Raw genomic sequence first — 21,271 nt, 5'->3', positions numbered from 1 at the left:
CCTTAATTTTTAAAATCAATCAATAATATAACACTAGCCTATTTTTTATGCTCTTCACTAATGATTAATAACAAAAAAATTATTATTAATTTCTCAAAGTAGCATCTATATGATTTCTTGATATTTTTGAACTTTAACCAAATCCATTCTAATGCATCTAACAAGGCCCACGTCTCTAAATCTATCACATATCACCTTAACTCTCATATAGCATTTCCCCTTCCATAATACATAACCTATCATAAAAAACATTAAAAAAAAAATTTTTTTATTTTATTTACTACCTCTCATACAGCATTTCAACTTCTTTAGTACATAACTTATCAAACAACCATAAAAAATATAGCTTAATTTTATTTACCACCTACTTCGAAAGACTTCCTTCTCATAACTATTATGTCTCAATGGTATTTGTTTTTTCTACTCTTTAAAAAAAAAAGGAGAGAATTTCAACTTTAGCATAGAACAAAACAATTCTCCTTCTTAGTCCACTCTTCCAGAAATATTACCCAATTTTATTCTAAACGGAAAGCCTACAACCAATTTTAACTAACCTTCTTTCTTTTCTTCCACTCTTTCTTCATTCTATGTTCCTTTTCTCTGGTTTGTAAATGTGCCAAATCCATCCATTACACAAAGCACATCATGATGAGCACCCATTCACCCATCACCTCGAAATGAACAAGCTACACAAATATATTTGAAATGTAAATTTTTAATATTGTAAAATCATCATGGATTAATGGAATCAGATCCCAATGTGAGAACTAAACTAGACACAAGAATTACATATCAAAATCTGTGGCCAGTAGAATACATGATTTCTGTGTTGAGAGCTATTTGAGCATGTACTAAACTATCAGTCACAAAAAAAAACAAGAAAACATCAACAGAAGTTAACAGAATGCAAAATCTTATATCACAAACACAATAGCTAAAATGTCTGACACAAAATGTCAAAAAAATTTGGAAACACCACAATTTTCTTCTCTATGATAGCTAGTACTGGTAAAAACAAATTGTGCAGGATTCATGCACTTTAGCGCTTCTTGAACAGGAAAATCACATACACAAACCACAATAAAACAAAATTCCGAACATCTTTTTTTTTTTTTTTTTTTTTTGGGAATACTGAAAGCAAGGGTAATATTTGAAGGAAATCACAAACATGACAATTAGAGTAATTCAATGCATGTGACTTCCCACCACTGGACTCTATGGGGAAGAGTAATGTACACAGGCTTGCCTATACATTTGCAAATAAAAGAACTACTAAAAATATTATGAGCCACTAAAAATGTAAGTAACGGACTAATTTGTATGTTCACATCAACTGATCGTTCTGCATGATCCGCAAGGAAATCCATCAGTTCTGATAGATTGAAATTAAAAATAATATACGGAGAACAGTTATATGAGTTCTATTTAGTAATTATAACATTTCTGTTTATTCCTTTCAAACTGTAGGTTAAAAATGCAACCATACAAATCTTTAGAGCTGATGATTCGAGAATCAATAATTTAGGAGAATTTTACAGTTGTAGAATTATAAAGATCAGAAGGCCATCAAGAGAACTTATAAGAAAGTAAGTAAACAGTAATCACAATGTTTATTAGAAGAATATATGCCCACACATTACCAAGTTCAGTAAAACCAGGTTCTATCTTTGCCTGGTATAAGAGAGTATCCACAACTTCTTTCTGGTTCATATAAAGCTGAAGACAGCGCTCAATTAGATTCTGCACCTGAACAAAGTTGAATGGCATTAAAATAATTAATGAAATAGACGCTGTATTCCATTAACATTGTGCCAGCAGATTTAAACATCAAGCTCTAAAACCTTGACCTTAAGAAGTGATAAAAAATACTAACAATCTAGCAGTTCACTGCAGAAAACAAATTCCAACTAAGAACACGTCCATTGACTTATATGCATGCATGCACAAAGCAAAATTCTCACAGCTAGGCCGCTAAGAAAAGCTAAAGTTCACTCCTGAAAACATAGAAAAAGCACATATCTGCTGGCTTGGATGCGTAAATTGCATGATCTCTAATAAATATACCAAGGAATCTTGATGTGTAAATTTCAAGATCTCTAAGATGCCAAGGAATCTGAAAATTGACAACATATACCAAAAAAAAAAAATTTAATTGACTTAAAGAGGGCAACCACGAACTCACATATCTTCTGATTTGGATGTACAAAACTCACGATATCTATTAAAAATGTAAAGGAATCTGAATATTGGTGGTTGGTGCCAAAAAGTCATAGTCTCAAACAGATGAATCAGTCAATGACACAGATGCATAACCACAACAATATAATTATAAGTGTGACCAAAAACAAATATACACAAAAACATTGCACAAAAAAAACTTATTATACAATGAGAACATATGATATGCAGTTATTATGTATAGTCCACATATCCAGATACAATAAAGTGGGTCCAGGCTCAGATTACGTCGATGAAGCAATTGGTGCCCATCACCAACAGTTCTTATAAGTTATAACCCTCCAATAGAAGGACGAAGGAACAATCTGAAGCTAAACTCAGCCACAGCATCAGAAACAAGACTGGTCCGAGCAGAATCATCAATAAAACAAAACAACAACAACAATGCAAAGAGCAATCCCAACAGTTACTGAGACCACAATGAGAGTACACATCACTCAGAACACCACATGGGCCAACAGCCTGGTGGCAATCCAAAAAGAGAATACTCCAATGGCTCAGCCATTCAAGGCCAATTTAATTAACCTGAGCACCCGTGCAATTTCTATCACAATCAAAGTCATTCAACTGAGCATGTTTCCAGCTGAAGGATGAGGTTGGGATGTTTAATTCATAAATGTCACCTCAGCCACAACCACAAAATAAGGAAACAGAGACCATGGCTAGAGACCTTTTATTAAGGCAGTTTCTCTTGATTGCTTCAAGAGCGTCACCTCCAAAGCATGGGTCCTCTATTAAACACTTAGATCATGGAAGAATAAAAATGTTTGATCATTAATCGATTTTTCCTAAGTCAAATCACGCATTCTCATGAAAGAGGGTTGGTTTCAAACTCAACAAAAGGTGTATGCCAAGCTAATGTGCTTTAGATGATCCACATTTATGAGTTAAGCTTCAATGAGCACAATGAATTATCACTGCAATTGATAGCCCTCACAACCCAGGCACAGCAATGCACTTGTCAAAGGCGCGCTTTAGGACACCTTGGGGCCTCGTAGGCGGTTCAAGTTATCTCAATTGTAGAAAAAACATGATCCATCTCATTCATTTTATATGTGTTTGTCTCACTACACAAATTGACGTAAATGAAGAAAAACAAACTATCAACTTGTGTACTTGTGTTAAGACATAAACTCCATAACTTGTTATTATGTGATGTATGTGTATGCTATTCTTCATTGCCATATAACCTTATTAGCATACCTATCACATATAATATCAATTTTTCACAGATTTCAAAATAATAAAATTAACTAAAAAAAGTATGACAGAACATATATAACAGAATAAAGATACATTGGCTATAAGTGTAAAAGCTATAACAAATGTTTATGCATGGTGTGCAGCCTAACAATACCTGACACTATTTAACGACCACCCCTTACGACATGCAACTTGTTCCATCAAATTGTGCATGAATATCCTCATTTTTCCCATATACTCAACCTCTTTTATTTTCCAAGTAAAAAGATCATTACTTGCTATTATTTCCCCTCGCCCCTCTCTTGATCTACTCATTTGCCTTACTTCCAACTAAAAAGGCATGCCTAGAGCATTGCAAGTTAAATTGAGCTATAAGGGTAACCTCGTTACAAAGCCATATAACAACTACTCTACAAACCCCATATACCTGAAACTTCATGCCCTGGGTATAATTTCATTTGCTTTACTTTAATCTTCTTCCATTTGCTACTCCTTTACCATTCCCTCCACCATTCATTCCTTTCTCAACATCTTCATTCATTCATGGATCCCTCTAATAAAAATCATAAATTGGAAGCATTCTTATAGTGAAGTATAGTGACGGAAATGAATGTTCGCATAAAATTTGGAGACATAATATTTGGAGCTGCATCAAAGGATTCAAGCTTATTATAGTGTGAAATCTTACTATTGGGGGACCAATTAGACTTTGAGATTTAAAATAATTGTTGTTGTGGTTTAAAAGAAAAACAAGAGGCATGACCAAACTACAATAATTGTTCACTAGTGTCAATTTGGGTGGTCAGCCAAAATATAAGGAGGGAATGGAATGGTTAGAGAACACAAGAAATGAAGGGGGAAGATCAAAACTTAGGAGAGAAAGGGGAGGCAACCGTCACCTGATAAATTTCCTTAATTTAACAAAAACTACTCATTCCAATGAGAATATAAATAAGTAAAATACAAGATAAGATTATTGGCAATATAACTAAAAGGAACATCATTCCAATGAGGATATAATTGCTAAATAAAATAAAAGATATAAACAGTATAAGTGAGATGAACATCATCAAGAAAAAACAATAATTTGATCAGATGGCTTTGATCCTGCATCGATTCTTTAAGACCAAAAAACATTTCACAAAGTTAGAATGATGGCCAAATAGAAGGGGCAACAGAATCAACTCATCCAAAGCCCATAAAGAAGCAAAATTTGACAGGCTAAAGTTGCAAGAAATTCTAGATGTTATTGTGCAAGCTGACACCAAATATTATTTAATAGTGCAGTGTCAAGCATTGAAGATAGTCTCATTTATTATTACTTCAAGTACACAAAAAGGCAATAATAAGGTTCAAATGCTAACAAAAACTCAGCTATATAAATTAGAATACAAACACTATTAATAATTAAATAATTAATTTTACAACTTAAAAAAGTTCTACTTAAAATAAGTCGTATTGATAGAAACGCGATTAAGGCTTATCCGGGTGAATAGGTAGTATCAGGAGTGGTGTATATGGATAAGGAAGATCCAAATGTGAACACAGGTGATGCAGTATAACTCTACTTCAAACTTTAGTCATGAGCCCATGTTATTAATGGGTCAAATGGAATTTATTATTTAGGAAATTCTGGGCATTTTTATATTTTTAAGGGTAGCTTTAGTAATCAAAATAAGGATTGTTCCTACAAATAGCATTTAGAGTTTTGTATTCAGGCAATCAATGATAAGATGGGATTTTTTTTTTACTTTCACATTTCCTCATTTTTCTTTCACTCTACCACGTGCCTTCCTTCAAGATATTTCATTCATCTAAACTTCTCAATTATTTCCTATTTATCTTCTGAGCTCTTCTCTTATATCAAATCCTTCCATCTTCAAATATTAAAAGTCACCACGTCGTAAATTCCATTACCCACTCATCAATAATTCAATATCAAAACCTAGTTCCTCATTTCACGGGCCACAGACATAATACATGTCAAATCATATCTTCCTATTCTCTTTTACTAACCTTTTTAAAAACTATGGATCACATTGTCACTTCAATAAGATATTATAAAGATAATAAAGACGTTGATGCTCACATAAACATTTTTTTACCCGTTTCAATACATCACAAGCCTCTACTTGATCTGAAAAACCTTCAATGACAAGCCAAAATTCAATTACCACTCCGCATCGCCCTAGAAGCCCCATTTTCTACTCAACCACGTATTTTACTTCCTCACTAATGTTCCTAATTGGCTACCTCTGTATTCAAATTCTCATCCCTTGCAACAGTAACCTTATCAATTGCTAATCCCTCTATATTTCATTCAAGAACTCCAGCTCCATCTTCAACACCTGCACAAACATTAAGGTCGTCCTTAGCATCATTTCCTTGACCCCAAAGTCATTTGCCTATACAAGACCTACTAAACTTTTTCTCACCAACACCTAAGATGTCTCCTGCAATCCCTGGCCTCACTTGCAACAGTGTTCACAAATCAACTAGCAAATCTTCTCCGACGGAACTCTATAGCCAAATCAAATCCAATCCAATTAGATTGAGTTAAGCGCAACCAAATATGCTTAGATTTCCACTAAACCTAAAGCTTACTTTAAAAAAAGTGCAACTTCAGTCAAGCAAAATCTGGCTAGATCAATCTAATCAAGTTCACAAAGGCCTCTTAAGTTTTCACAGCATTTCTAAGGATTTGATAAAGTTTTGATGGATCTAAGACAAGAACATTTGAACGATATTATTGATAATGGCTATTATGTCCCCGTCTCATCTTTGAATGGACTTAAATTTTGTATCTCTTCTTCATGATGAATTTAGTAGCTCTATGGTGCATATTTGAGGGCCTTCATATCTTCCTCCAATAATATTTCAGCTCTACAAAGTGGAGTTATTGCAAAACAAGAGAACATGTGTGATATGTTTACTTCAATTTTTAATCATAAATCTATATTTTCAATATTTACGATAGCTATTAATGGGTAAAACGTCATTTGATTTCCATTTATGTCATCTCACTCATCAGTAATTTGGCATCAGAACAATTATGATATTAAAAAAAAAAGTTGCAACTCAACAAACTCTATTTTCACACCTATGAACAAGTAAACATGAACTAAAGCAAATTTTAGCCCGTTTTGTTGCAAAAAACACGAAGAATAATGTTTTTCTTGCAAGATCATCATTTTTAATTTAAATCATTACTGCATTATCAGTCCAAGGCTAAAAGAATATGCAAATAATACAGATATTTAATCATCAAATGAAGGTAGATTGAAACTTCCATATTGGACAAGAGAAAACTAAGCATACATGATAATAGCATTGATAGATATTAGTTTCATATACTCAAATCTAAACCCTACAAATTCAAGCTCAATTTGTGGAACAAACAAGGGGTTAACATAGCAGTGAAAGTTTAGCAGTGGAAAGGTAATGCCATCGTGCATTAGGTTATCCTAAATCATTACTGCAATATCAATCTCAATAATTCAAAATTTCAGTGGTGCCGGTGATGGTGTCCTCACTTGGGGATTATCAGATTAAAAATTGGTTGCATAACCCTTTTTTCAAGATGGCTCGTAAGGCACTCAAGCTTATTAGCTTCACTCCTCGTCTAGTCTTTTAAAAGAGTAAAAATATACTTCTAGATTGACATTGATATGAGTTCAATAATGAAATTAGATGTGATAGAGCATAACTCTTAAATCAGTTAGAAAACTATTAATCAAACCTTCAAATCTATTATTATACCCAAAAGTACAAGCAAAGCATTTTAACTGATTGGCAAACAGTCGAAGAAGCTTGGCCTAAAATCTTAATGACCCTCCCACTATAGAGTATAGATATACATAAAAACACGAGCCACCAAAAAGGATTTGTTTTTCAACAAAAGTGTCTTAAAATAGATGAAAAGACGATATTATTAGATTATGATTTATCTTCAAAGATGTTACAACATAACTTATTGTAAAGGCTTTTTAATAGGGTTAAGATCAAGCCGATCCAATCCTAGGTTGAACACATACAACCCAACTCAAAATCAAGCTTGTGGGTCGGACTGACAAGCTTACAAGTCGACTGATTTGAATAACCTTCACTTTAATTTAGATCAATGTTGAATCTAGTTGGCTCAAAACCAGTATTACTTCTTTTATTTTCGTTTCTTTATTTTTCTATACACATATTTATACAAATAAACACATATGTATGTATGTATATATATAAATATATATAGGGAGAGAGAGTGCGTTGATCACAAGCCAATACTTTCTTATCCTAGTTTGGCTCGTAAGCACATTGAAGATTAGGAAAAGCAGAAGAGATAGCTCCTAGCTCAACTTGTTTGGCTAGATTCAAGATCGATCAAAGCCAACAAAAATTAACCAGTCTTAGAGCTAAACTTTGTCATATTCATCAATACATTCATCTTATTTTTTCTGGCTTTGGCTAGTGTAGTACTTTAAACTCCTGTAAACAAATATTTAAAACGTGAATATATTCTATACCATATATGAAACTCTCTGTTCATTGCTCCACCTAAAGAGGGTCAAAAAAAATTATTTTGTTGGGTTGACAATGAAGTAAACATTAACCTCCATCATTTAAGTATTATTTTGAATGTTTCCCTAGTCTAAGACATAGTCACCTTTTTATCAAACACATTATCATAAATCAACATACACAAAAAAGGACCTCTTAGGTCCATAAGAGCTAAAAGATATCTTAAATCACATTAGCTCTTCCACAAAGAATCAATGACTGTGATTGAAATAAAATATTTGTCACTTCTCAACTCTTCAAATCTCAGAATTTCAAACAGATACATAATTTACTCAAATATTTATTAACCATGAGTCGGGTAAAGCCACTAGTTCAAATCTCTCTAATAAATTTATTCACATTTTCCAAATTTCCTGCATTTTGAAACTCTAATCATACGAGTTATCAATACCATGGTTAGCGAAAATCTCAAAAACAGCAAGATTCATCAAATGCAAGGTCAAAGAAGCGTGTAACAGCAAGCATACACATAAAGCAAACTATCAAAACAAAAAAATCTGTAAAAATTCCCGTTAAATCATCCTGTAGCAACAAAAACATAAAACTACAAAGCAGCTGATAAAAACGACATGAGCACAAACATAAACACATCCCTACCAGCTTTATGTCTTGACGGGAGACCTTCCTGATTTCTCCGCTGGACATCCTTCTCTGAAAACTTTCAGCCACTAGCACTCACAAAGCAAATTACCTAACCAAGATAGAAATCAACTGTATCAGTAACCCATCGAAACAAATTCACTAGGGCAATTACAAATCAACATATAACATGCCGCAAACAAACCCTAAAGTATGATCCCCAATAAAGTTACATGAGCACGTACTTCGTAATCCCCTTGAATCAAAATCTGGTTCCAATTCAGAGAAATCAATAACCATAACAAAAATACCAAATCGGAAAACATAGCAATCAGGAATAATCCAGCGAATAAAGCATCAAATTCGATCCTCTGCGGATAAACCTCAATCACAACTTAGGGATCAAAAAAACGAGAGTAACTTACCTTTTCTAGCTGGAATGGTTTTGAAACCTCCCACGCCGCTCCTCCAGCAAGCAAAGAACGATGGAAGAAAAGAATGAGCGAGCGAAGGGAGTGCAGAAGGGCAGGAGAGTGAGAGAGAAGATAGGGTGGAGTGGTGGAGAGATAAAGAAGGTAGGGGCTGCGAAAAAGAAGATGCCTGCCGCCACTGGTTAAGAAGCTCTTGCGGGCGTTAGCTGCAGAGTCTAGCTTTCACGATCGGCCCTTTAGACGTGGAGAAGCCATCTTCTCATCCCTTTTATATAATCGCACCGTCCGATGCCGGATAAAATAATAGATTTAACTTTTTAGCTTATTCTATTCATAATAAAATACAATCATTTATAAATTATTCAATGTTAATATAAGCTCCTCGGCAAAATTTAGGCTGTCTTGAATATGATTAGATATATATATATATATATTTGTGTTTGTGTGGGTTGGATCTCGAATTGTCTTTTGAGAAAAAGTCCTGAGAGTTTGTGAGAATAAATAACCGAAAGTTATTATGGAGAGAATCGGGAGAGAGCCAAAATCTTTGTATTTTGTACAATTACATAAATGAGTGAACAGTTATGGAAATTATTCTTACTGTAATTATTGCTCAAATTAATTGTAAGGATTTCATTACATGTTTGTATTACACTTTGTATTTTGTACAATTGCATAAATGAACGAACAGTTGTGGAAACTGTTTTTACTGTAATTATTGCTCAAATTAATTGTAAGAATTTCATTCCATGTTTGTATTACAATTTTGATACGCCACCAACAAATTTTTTTTATCCGACACGAATCTAGAATCATGGGACGGATCTCGAGACAATGCAAGAGATGTTCAAACTTATATTAAAACCACTCAGAGCTCCGAATTCAAGCAAACATATAGTCAAACTGACCAGCTTGATGAGACAAACCTAATGATATCAAAGTTAGTCCAATCCGAGTCAAATTAAGCTCAGATAAAGTCATCAAACCATTTTTAAAGGTTTTCAGACACATTTAGAAGGTTAAACGGTTGTCGAATCAACGCTTGTAGCGTTGATTGCTCAAATTAATTGTAAGAATTCTGTTCCATGTTTGTATGACAATTTTGATACGCCACCAACAAGTTTATAGTTGAATCGAGCGTCTCGACAAGATAAATCCAACAAGCCTAAGATTCTGCGATTTTGACATCGTTAAGGCAGTCGAATGTCCATTAAACATTGTTTGATTGGAGGAAGCTAATTAGATCGTTCGATCAAAATAATTTATATTCATGCATTAATGACACCCATAACACTATAAATAGAGTTTCATTCATCGCATGAGGTGAGGCTGGAAGCTTCAAAGAGAATCGGAAGCTCTGAGAAAGAGCTGAAGTCCAGCACCATCCCGACCATCGTCGACCACCATCGATCGCCATCGACCATCGCTAGCGGTCTTTGACAACCGTCGATCGCCGTGAGCCACTGTCAACCGTCACTATCGATCCACACCAATCATCGTTGATCACTATTAACCATACGTTGTCAGTCATCATCGTGGAACATGAGCTCAACACTACGAACCATGTGTCAACAACGACATACGTGGTTCACGGCTCGTGCGACTCCCGACTCCGACCCCCATGGCTTACGGAAGGCATTCATACTCGCCCATACGCCCTACCTGGTTCACAGCTCGTGCACCTCCCGACTCTGGCCCTCGGCGGCCTATGAATGTCATTCATTCTCACCATTATGGTCTATGTGGTGCACAACTCCCGTAACTCATTACTACAGTTTCTTTGGCCAATCAATGCTTCTGTATCAACAATCTACACAATACTCACGACGGACTATTACTTCCACAACAATCAACAATGATTTTTGCATCCTGCTCTCACCAAGAACTGCAGCCAAATTATAGTTATACAACTTTGTAATTTTATCTTCCCTAATTTAGGAGAAGAATGGACTTGTGTACTCATCATTCATAGTGACGTAGTTTTTCCCCCTTTCAAGGGTTTTCCATGTAAAAAGTAAAGTTATCTCCTCCTGCATACTTCTTGTGGGTTATCTATGTGTGTTGAATTCTCGTGCAATGCTAAGACGATAATGCATTACTCTTTCATTGTGAATTTCTAGCACGCAACAGTTTGGCGCCGTTTGTGGGAAGCAAAGTCCCACTCGACATTGTCTTCAACTCTAAGACACTGAGCCCATACTTCCTTTCCCAATGATGTACTTCATCCAACTGGCGAGGAGCCTCCTTCACGTCATGAAGATCATCTTTGATGCATTTTTTATTTGGGGGGCAACCTTCACTGCAATCTCGAATGATCATTCACGTCAATGTACTAGGCATGATCGTCGTGGGGTTGCCTTCTTGCATCTTTTTCAGACACGAAGTTTTTCATAACTTCTTCCATGACCGAGGGCAACCTTCACTGTAATTTCAAAAGGATGTTCATGTCAACTTCTCATACATGACGAAGTCATCTCATATTTCATTCAGATTACAAGTCTTTGAGAATCGCTTCTTAACTGGGGAACAATCTTCACCGCAAAAAATGCTTCCTCAGCACCCCATCATCATACTAGAGTTCCTCTTCAACCAGATCTGGAGGCTGATCTCTTCATGGTAAGAAGCATGGGTTGTTCATATTGAAAACACACTCGTCGAAGAAACAAAAAGTTCAAAAGCAACAAGTGACAAGTTGTGAAATGTTATTCTTGAGTGTGACTGCAACCATATTTTCAAGAAAACATACGGTTCAATGCAACTTACACCTCAGTCTCGAGAAACGCGGAGCGTGTCTGACACCTCATTCTGAGATTAATCGATCCTATGGGGACTTAATTAGACCTCTTCAATTACAGACTACAGTCTTCAAACAAAATCTTCGACATACAACCTCGGATAGGTCAAAAATTCCTATTGGATTTCCTTCGACCTCTTCCATTACAGGCTATAGTCATCAAGTAAAAGCTTCGACATACAATCTCCGATAGGTCAAAAATTCATGGTGGATTTCCTTGGACCTCTTCCATAACAAGTTATGATCGTCAAGCAAATGTTTCAACCAACAACCTAGGATAGGTCAGCCATCATCGGTGGATTTATATGACTTTGTTACGGGTTAATAGTTTTGAGCATCTCCGATTACACAACTCAAAACTAGCCTTACATCCTCAATGGATTCTTCTTTCAAACATGCCCCAGAAAGTCAAGCCCAGAAGGCAAGACCCGATAAGAAGCTATCATATTGATGGAAGACGAACTAAAGAGGATCTTCAGTGAAAAAACTCTGAAGGCTACAAGCCTTAAAAGGTGTCAGTTCAGGCTCCTTTAAGACATTGATCAGAGGGAGCATAACCTAAGAATGTATGAACCACAAAAGGTACGTGATTCTTTACTTGTGCGTTAACTTTAATTAAATAATTTTGCACAATTAAGAAGTCACAACAACCGTGAAAGAAATAAAGAAATGCATTATCATTATCTACAAATGCCACATCAAATGATAAAAAATGCTACAAATAACAACATATACTAGTACAAGAGTTACAAGAAATCCGCTCATCTTCGAGTAGAGTTGGCATCGCCTCCCCAAAACCTCAGTACTTCTGATGATTGTCAAGGGATCTCCAGATATCACCACCACATGAGCAAGAAAATCCTCTACTAAAAGCGCGACTGGGAAACTACAACATTTCTTGAAGAAATGTGCAAGAGCAACACTGAAATCTCCTGTGGAATGCACAACACCAACGAGAAAGATGATCTCGTTACTTGCCTGCTACTCAGGACCGAAACAACCTTTTTCTTTGTCACAACGAGAAAGAAAATCCCGTTGCATGCATGCTATGTAGAATAATTATGACTTTCCTCTTCGTCGCAACGAGAAATAAGATCCCGTTGCTTGTCTGCTTTACAGAGCGAGAACGACTTTCCTCATCGTCATAGTTCTTCCATGCAACACTTCGCCACAACTTTGCGCCACAATTATTCACCTCAACTCTATGCCGCAATTCTTCATCGCAGCTCTTTGCAGTAACACGTTGCCATGGTGCATCGCCGAGAAGCACTACCGTAATGTGTCATGTCGCCGCCATGCTCCGCCCCAATGCATCACCGCGACACACCGCCGCAACGCATCGCGCTGATGCATCGCCGCGACTCTCCGCTGCAATGCATTGTCGTGATTCATTACCGCAATATGTCAAGTCGCCGTGATGCTCCACCCAATGCATCATCATGAAGCACTACTGCAATGCACCGGGTCGCCGCGATGCTTCGCCCCAATGCATACTTGCGACACACCGTTGTAACGCATCACCGCGATGCATCGCCGAAACGCCCCACAACAACACGTCGCCACAATGCACTGCCCCGACTCTCTGTTGCAATGCATTGAGTTGTTGTGATGCTCCGTTCTAATGCATCGCCGCGATGCACCACCACGACGCACCGCTGCACCCCGCCACATTGCCGCAACGTCCCGTCGTGACTCTCCAATGCAATGCATTGTCGTGAAGCACAACGACAGCGCATTGCCCCAATGTGTCCCAGCAACGCGTCACGTTGCCGCCACACACTGCCGCAACGCATTGCCCTAACGGATCACTGCAACGCGACCCGTCGTCACGACGCCTCGCAGCATTATGTCGCTGCAATGCACAAGCGCGACACTTCGCCGCAATGTCTTGTCGCGACGCAAAGCTGCAACGCCTTGCCACGACGCATTACTGCAATGCGTCCCGTCTCCACAACGCACCATCGAAACGTTTCGCTTCAATGCCTCGTCGCAATACATCTCCATGATGCACCACTCAACATGTCACGTCATCAGGACGCTCCACCGCAACATGTCTCCGCTACACTCCATTGCAACTCCTCGCTGCGACGCTCCACTGCGATGCACCTCCGCGTCGCATTGACCCGAAGCACCACCGCAACGCTCGCCGCAACTCTACTGGGATTAATCGATCCTATGGGGACTCGATTAGACCTCTTCCGTTACAGACTACAATCTTCAAACAAAATCTTCGACATACAACCTCAGGATAGGTCAAAAATTCCTTAGGTCAAAAATTCCTATTGGATTTCCTTCGACCTCTTCCATTACAGGCTACAGTCGTCAAGTAAAAGCTTCGACATATAACCTCCGATAGGTCAAAAATCCATGGTGGATTTCCTTGGACCTCTTCCATAACAAGTTACGATCGTCAAACAAATGTTTCAACCAACAACCTAGAATAGGTCAGCCATCATCGATGGATTTATATGACTTTGTTACGGGTTAATAGCTTTGAGCATCTCCGATTATACAACTCAAAACTAGCCTTACATTCTCAATGGATTCTTCTTTCAAACATGCCCCAGAAAGTCAAGCCCAGAAGGCAAGACCCGATAAGAAGCTATCATATTGATGGAAGACGAACTAAAGAGGATCTTCAGTGAAAAAACTCTGAAGGCTACAAGCCTTAAAAGGTGTCAGTTCAAGGCTCCTTTAAGACATTGATCAGAGAGAGCATAACCTAAGAAGGTATGAACCACAAAAGGTACGTGATTCTTTACTTGTGTGTTAACTTTAATTACATAATTTTTAATTAAATAATTTTGCACAATTAAGAAGTCACAACAACCGTGAAAGAAATAAAGAAATGCATTATCATTATCTACAAATGCCACATCAAATGATAAAAAATGCTACAAATAACAACATATACTAATACATCTCCATGATGCACCTCTGCTTCACAGAGCGAGAACGACTTTCCTCTTCGTCATAGCTCTTCCATGCAACACTTCGCGACAACTCTGCGCCACAATTATTTACCTCAACTCTATGTCGCAATTCTTCATCGCAGCTCTTTGCAGTAACACGTTGTCATGGTGCATTGCCGAGAAGCACTACCGTAATGTGTCGTGTCACCGCCATGCTCCGCCCCAATGCATCGCCGCGACACACCGTTGCAACGCATCGCGCTGATGCATCGTCGTGACTCTCCGCTGCAATGCATTGTCGTGATTCATTACCGCAATATGTTGAGTCGTCGCGATGCTCCACCCAATGCATCATCATGAAGCACTACTGCAATGCACCGGGTCGCCGCGATGATCTGCCCCAATGCATACTTGCGACGCGCCGTTGTAACGCATCACCACGATGCATCCTTGACCACAATGCACTGCCCCGAATCTCTGTTGCAATGCATTGTTGTGATGCATCATCACAATGCATTGAGTTGTTGTGATGCTCCGTCTTAATGCATCGCCGCAATGCGGCCACCACGACGCATCGCTGCAACCCGCCACATTGCCGCAACGCCCCGTCGCGACTCTCCGATGCAATGCATTGTCGCGATGCACAGCGACAGCGCATTGCCCCAATGCGTCCCAGCAACGCGTCACCTTGCCGCCACACACCGCAGCAACACATTGCTCTGACGCATCACTGCAACGTGACCCGTCGTCACGACGCCTCGTTGTATTACATCGTTTCAACGCACCAACGCGACACTTCGCCGCAATGTCTTGTCGCAACACAATGCTGCAACGCCTCGCCACAATGCCATTGCTGCAACGCGTCCCATCATCTCCACAACGCACCATCGAGACGTTTCACTTTAATGCCTCGCCACAATACATCTCCATGATGCACCAGCTCAACATGTCACGTCATCAGGACACCCCACCACAACACGTCTCCGCTACACTCCGTTGCAACTCCTCTCCGCGACGCGCCACTGCGATGCACCTCCGCGATGCGACAACGCAACGTTCCCCACAACTCGCCACAATGTCTTGTCGCGACGCAATGCTGCAACGCCTCGCCACGATGCATTGCTGCAACGCGTCCCATCTCCACAACGCACCATCGAGACGTTTCACTTTAATGGCTCGCCACTTTAATGCCTCGCTGCATTACATCGTTGCAACGCACCAACGCGACACTTCGCCGCAATGTCTTGTCGCGACGCAATGCTGCAACGCCTCGCCACGATGCATTGCTGCAACACGTCCCATCTCCACAACGCACCGTCGAGACGTTTCACTTTAATGCCTTGCCACAATACATCTCCATGATGCACCATCTCAACACGTCATGTCATCAGGACGCCCCACCACAACACGTCTCCGCTACACTCCGTTGCAACTCCTCTCCGCGACGCGCCACTGCGATGCACCTCCGCGATGCGACAACGCAACGTTCCCCAGAACTCGCCACAATGTCTTGTCGCGACGCAATGCTGCAACGCCTCGCCCCCCGCAGATCTATTTATAGGCTCAAAAAGAGCACTGACCATTAAATGCACATTAATATATAAACTCAAAAAGAAGTGCAAACATTAAATGTACATAATTTTTTTTTTCATATTTTAAAAAAAAAATCATATTTAAAAAAAAAGAATGAAGAAAGTTTAAAAAGAAAAATGTATTTTCATACTCCCATAAAAGATAATAATAAATAATCAAATAACAACTTATTTGCCTTAACAAGTTTCGAAACTGAGACAGTTGGCTTGTAGCAGATAAGATAATAAGCTATAATAAATATATTTAAATATATGTCTCACAAAAATTAAAAAAACTTTAGATATTAATTTTTTTGAACGATGAAATTGGATTCGCCGGAAAATAGGGGGCAACTGATACTCCACAAACAAATTTTCTTTATCCAACACGAATCTCAAAAAATGACATGGATCTCGAGACAATGCAAGAGATATTCAAACTTCGATAAAAACTAACCCAGAGCTACAATTTCAAGCAAACTTATAGTCAAACTGACCAGCTCGATGAGACGAACCCAATGATATCAAAGTTAGTCAAATCCAAGTCAAATCAAGCCCATATCATGTCATTAAACCATTCTTGGAATGTTTTCAGACACATTTGGAAGGTTAAACGGTTATTGAATTTGACAAGTTTATAGTAGAATCGAGTGACTCAACAAGATAAATCCAACGAGCCTAAGATTGCGCAATTATGACATTGTTAGAGCACTCAAATATCCATTAAACATTGTTTGATCGGAGGAAACTCTCCGGCCCATCCGATCAAAATAATTCATATTCATGCATTAATGACATCTAGAACACAATAAATAAAGTCTCACCCATCACAAGAGTGGAGACCGGAAGCTTCAGAGAGGACTGAAAGCTCTGAGAAAGAGCTGAAGTCCAACACCATCCCGACCGTCATCGACTACCGTCGATCGCCATCAACCATCACCAGCAGTCGTTGACACCCGTCGATCGTCGTGAGCCAATGTCGACCTTCATCATTGATCAACACCAATCATCGTCGATCACTACCAACAAGACGTTGTCAGTCATCGTCGTGGGACATGAGCTCATCACTAATGTCCATGTGTCAAAAACAACATACGTGGTTCACGACTTGTACAGCTCCCAACTCCGACCCCCACGACTTACGAATATCATTCATACTCGCCCTTACGGCCTACTTGGTTCACAGCTCATGCAGCTCCCAACTCTAGCCCCCAGCGGCTTACGAATGTCATTCATACTCACCACTATGGTCTATGTGGTCCACAGGTTCTGTAACTGCTTACTACAGTTTCTTTGGCCAATCAACGCTTTTGGGGTAAACATCTACACAACACTCACGACGGACTATTACCTCCACAATATTAAAAAATGATTCTTGCAACCAGCTCTCACCATGAACTGCTTCTAGAATATAGTTATACAACTTTGTAATTTCATATTCCTTAATTTAGGAGAAGAATGAACATGTGTACTCACATTTGTAGTGGCGTGATTTTTCCCCTTTTCAATGGTTTTCCATGTAAAAAGAAAAGATATCTTCTCCTGCATACTTTTCTTTTATTATATGTGTGTGTTGAATTCTCGTGCAATGCTAAGACGATAATTCATTACTCTTCCGCCATGAATTTCCTAAAACGCATCAAATTTGAATTTTGATATGATAGTAAATTGGTGGATCAATCGGCTAAAATGTTGTCAGCTGAGTCGATCGACTGGGTGGCGATCGTATCTTTTGTTTAGTTGATCGAGGCTTTCGATTGAACAATGATCTTGTTAATCGTTCGTGGCAAAAGCAGTTTGGTCTTCAAATTATGATCGGGGGGTTTTTGCTTGCGCTTTGTTCGGCCTGTTAGTCGTTAGATAAGTCGATTTGTTTTTGTCAGGTGCACCGTGACACACTTGTCTCTTTGGCTCAAGTCTTACGTGACCTGTCTCATCTAGCCACTCGGTTCGTCACCTCAGTCGAACACCACTATTTGCAATGTCTTATGTGGATCTCGTTACTAGGACGAGTTACGTCTCGCCCTTGACAAATCTTGTCGTTATCGGGTGAGAGACATCTCCAGAGTTTTGACTCGTCTTGTTTTAGGAAAAAAATATTGCGTTAGGACTTCGCATGCAGATCTGCTTGCAGAGTCTAATCTCGAGCTGACACATGAAAGGTCGGGGCTCACCTACAAAAAAATGAAAAAAAAAAAGAAAACGTGCGACCCAGTCCGACCAATGCCTTATAGGAATATTCCGTCACATAGAAATATTCTCTTGTGTTATTCTGAATATTTTCCGCGTTATTAATGAGTTATTAGTGTGTTATTGAGGTGATCCAACCAAATGACATGATAAAACTTTTACTGATGTGTTGTTAATATGTTGTGAAAGTGATTTTGAGTTACTATTGCTGTTTAAAGAACAATAACATCTTAAAATCACCTCAATCGTTATTTTTAATTTGTTATTGGTGTGTTATTCATGTATTATTGATGTGTTATTAAGATAATACAATCCAATGACATGATGAAAATTTCTACTGATATGATATTCAAGTGTTATGGAGGTGATTTTGAATTGGTATTGTTTTTTCAAGAATAATAACATCTCAAAATCACTTAAGTAATTATATATATATTCAAATAAGCGCCATTATTTAGTCTAATTGGCTTAACTTATGTAAATGTCCATATTTAATATTTTAGGTGAACAAAATGACGATAATTAAATGAATATGTCCGACCTCTTTTATAAGATTTTGACGGATCGATAGTTAAATAATGACAGTTAAATAATTATGAATACTATCAATTATTATTGTTGGTCGACAACATGCGAGTCATAAATAATATCAATAATTAACATCAGTATTCATTGAAAAATAAAATTTTAAAATTCTTCAAATTCATTCCCCACAATTATTTATTTTGTTTTTGTGCTTTCAAATGTCTTATTGGCATTGGAATTAGGTGAAATTATATGCATTGGATCTTGCGATTTTCTAATTTGTAATTTATTAACCTTATATATAAGAAGACGCAATATACAAAAAAACAAATATTTACGTGTCGACCAAAAAAAAGTATGTCATACCCATCATATAAATAGAAAACGTGACGCTTTGTCCAAATAAATATTAATTAGAGGTAACCAAGAATAGATCCAATAAGATATCTAAAATATTGGGCTGACAAATGGGCCAGGTTGGCTCATGGGCATGCCTATGGAATGGACTATTCAATGGGCTTAACAGCGCATTAATGAAGCCAAATTAACTATAAATAATGGCCACATAATACTAATAATAATGATAAATTAAATAAAAAAATGATTTTTTGGAGTTAATAAATTCAAAATTGTATTCCATTTCCATAAAATTTGAAATAATTCAAAATATATCGAATGTATATTCTCAATTTTTAAATAAATCAAGTTGAATTTGAGCAAATTATGTTATATGTGGGGCTAAATTAGCTTACATAAGTTCCCTTCAAAGCTCAGAACAAATCTAAGCTATCTAAATTTATAATGATCATTGCCAAGCTGAAGTAAACAGATTTAGTGATTTAGGAGTGTTTGATTTGCTAAAAAAAAATATTGCCGTGTAAAATGAATGAAAATGCTGAAATAATCAGTTGTATTTAGAATACATTAGAGTTGTTTGATTCAGTGCAGAAAAAAACACATGTTATCATATTTTTTGGGTTTAGTTTAAAACTAAATGAAAATAATGTATTTGAAAGTATTTCAGGGCTTACATAAATTATTGGCAGTCAGAGGAGACAATGGAGAGCTCTCAACTAAGGGTCCATTTGGGGAGGCAGTGCAGTGACGTTTTCAAAACACAATGCAGTTTTGCCTATTTGGGTAAACTGTGTTTAGACAACTTTTTCAAAAAACAACATTTTTACATGGCTGAAATCAGTGTTTTCATACGGGACCTAGATTAGTGCGGTGATAGCTAGCTGTCGCCGAGTTTTTTTTTTTTTAAAATATTGTAATAATCGCCGCTGATTTTTGAACAACAAATTATTTTTTAACAGTTTCACAATTACTTTTTAATAAGCTGAAGCTGCCCCAACCAAACCCTAACATACTGAAAAGTTAAACCCTAACCTTCAAGTACAACAAAAAAAAAAACTTATTCAATAGAGAAAAGGGAAATTAAAACAAATTGATGGAGTTTAATTTCATAATTACTTTTAATTTTGATAGATTAAAAAAAAAATTATCTTAAAATTTTATCACATTAAAATATCATAACATTATGTGAATTAGGCTTATGAACCAATTTTTATCAAAAAAAAAAAATTTGTCATATGGAGGATTATAAGCTAATAAAAATATATAATTAAATAATTAAATTTCATACAAAATTAATGAGCATTAATTTGACCTATTTTTTCTTCCTTTTTTTATTTTACAAAATGAAGCTTAATTTTTTTTTATACTGAAGTTCATGGATAATCAATTAATTTTCACATTATATTTATCAGAAAATATATTTAAAAAAAAATATAGAACTTATCTTATTTAAATAATAATGAGAATATCCTCATCCATATTGAAAAATAATATTTTTATTTATCATTTAACAAAGTTAATAGTGAGTTTTGACATTTAATGATATTTTATACATTTATAGCTATTTCAATTACTATATTTTAATTATTTAAAGCTATAATATTTAATATATAAGAAATGGATGTGGAAGCTAATAATAACAATAATATATGATTAAATCACATCCACTGTTTTTATTATATGAAAAGGGTCAATTATAAAACTAAATTTTCTTCATTATTTATTAATAAAAAAAAGGACTGCTTTTATTGTAATTTTAATAAATATGATTGTAAGCTTGACAAGCTTTCAAGAAAATATATTTTAAATAAAATAAAGTGCCCAAAATGATCCCGATTATTTACGTGGGACGGTTTTAGTCCTAAAATTTTTAAAAGTGACAAAATAGTTTTCAAACACTTT

At 37.0% G+C, this 21,271-nt stretch overlaps 1 protein-coding gene across 5 annotated transcripts in view; it reads right to left on the bottom strand.

Annotated features, from left to right (window-relative positions):
• LOC110023459 overlaps nt 1-9,289 on the bottom strand; it is a 35,038-nt gene extending 25,749 nt beyond the window's left edge. The window contains exons 1-4 of one of the 5 annotated variants that reach the window (XM_020722896.1): nt 9,015-9,289; nt 8,795-8,858; nt 8,608-8,701; nt 1,641-1,746 (exon numbers count right to left, since the gene is read on the bottom strand). In XM_020722896.1, the coding sequence (XP_020578555.1) occupies nt 1,641-1,746; nt 8,608-8,655 (154 nt within the window). In that variant the 5' untranslated portion in view covers nt 8,656-8,701; nt 8,795-8,858; nt 9,015-9,289. The remainder of the gene's footprint in view (nt 1-1,640; nt 1,747-8,607; nt 8,702-8,794; nt 8,859-9,014) is intronic. The other 4 variants (XM_020722895.1, XM_020722894.1, XM_020722892.1 and 1 more) reach the window with 4 other exon arrangements.
• Nucleotides 9,290-21,271: the final 11,982 nt, after the last annotated feature.

This window comes from Phalaenopsis equestris, unplaced genomic scaffold (genome assembly GCF_001263595.1).
Source record: "Phalaenopsis equestris unplaced genomic scaffold, ASM126359v1 Scaffold000224, whole genome shotgun sequence".
NCBI lineage: Eukaryota > Viridiplantae > Streptophyta > Magnoliopsida > Asparagales > Orchidaceae > Phalaenopsis > Phalaenopsis equestris.
Note: the sequence above shows the minus strand (reverse complement) of the source record. Positions and strands in the feature narration are given on the sequence as shown.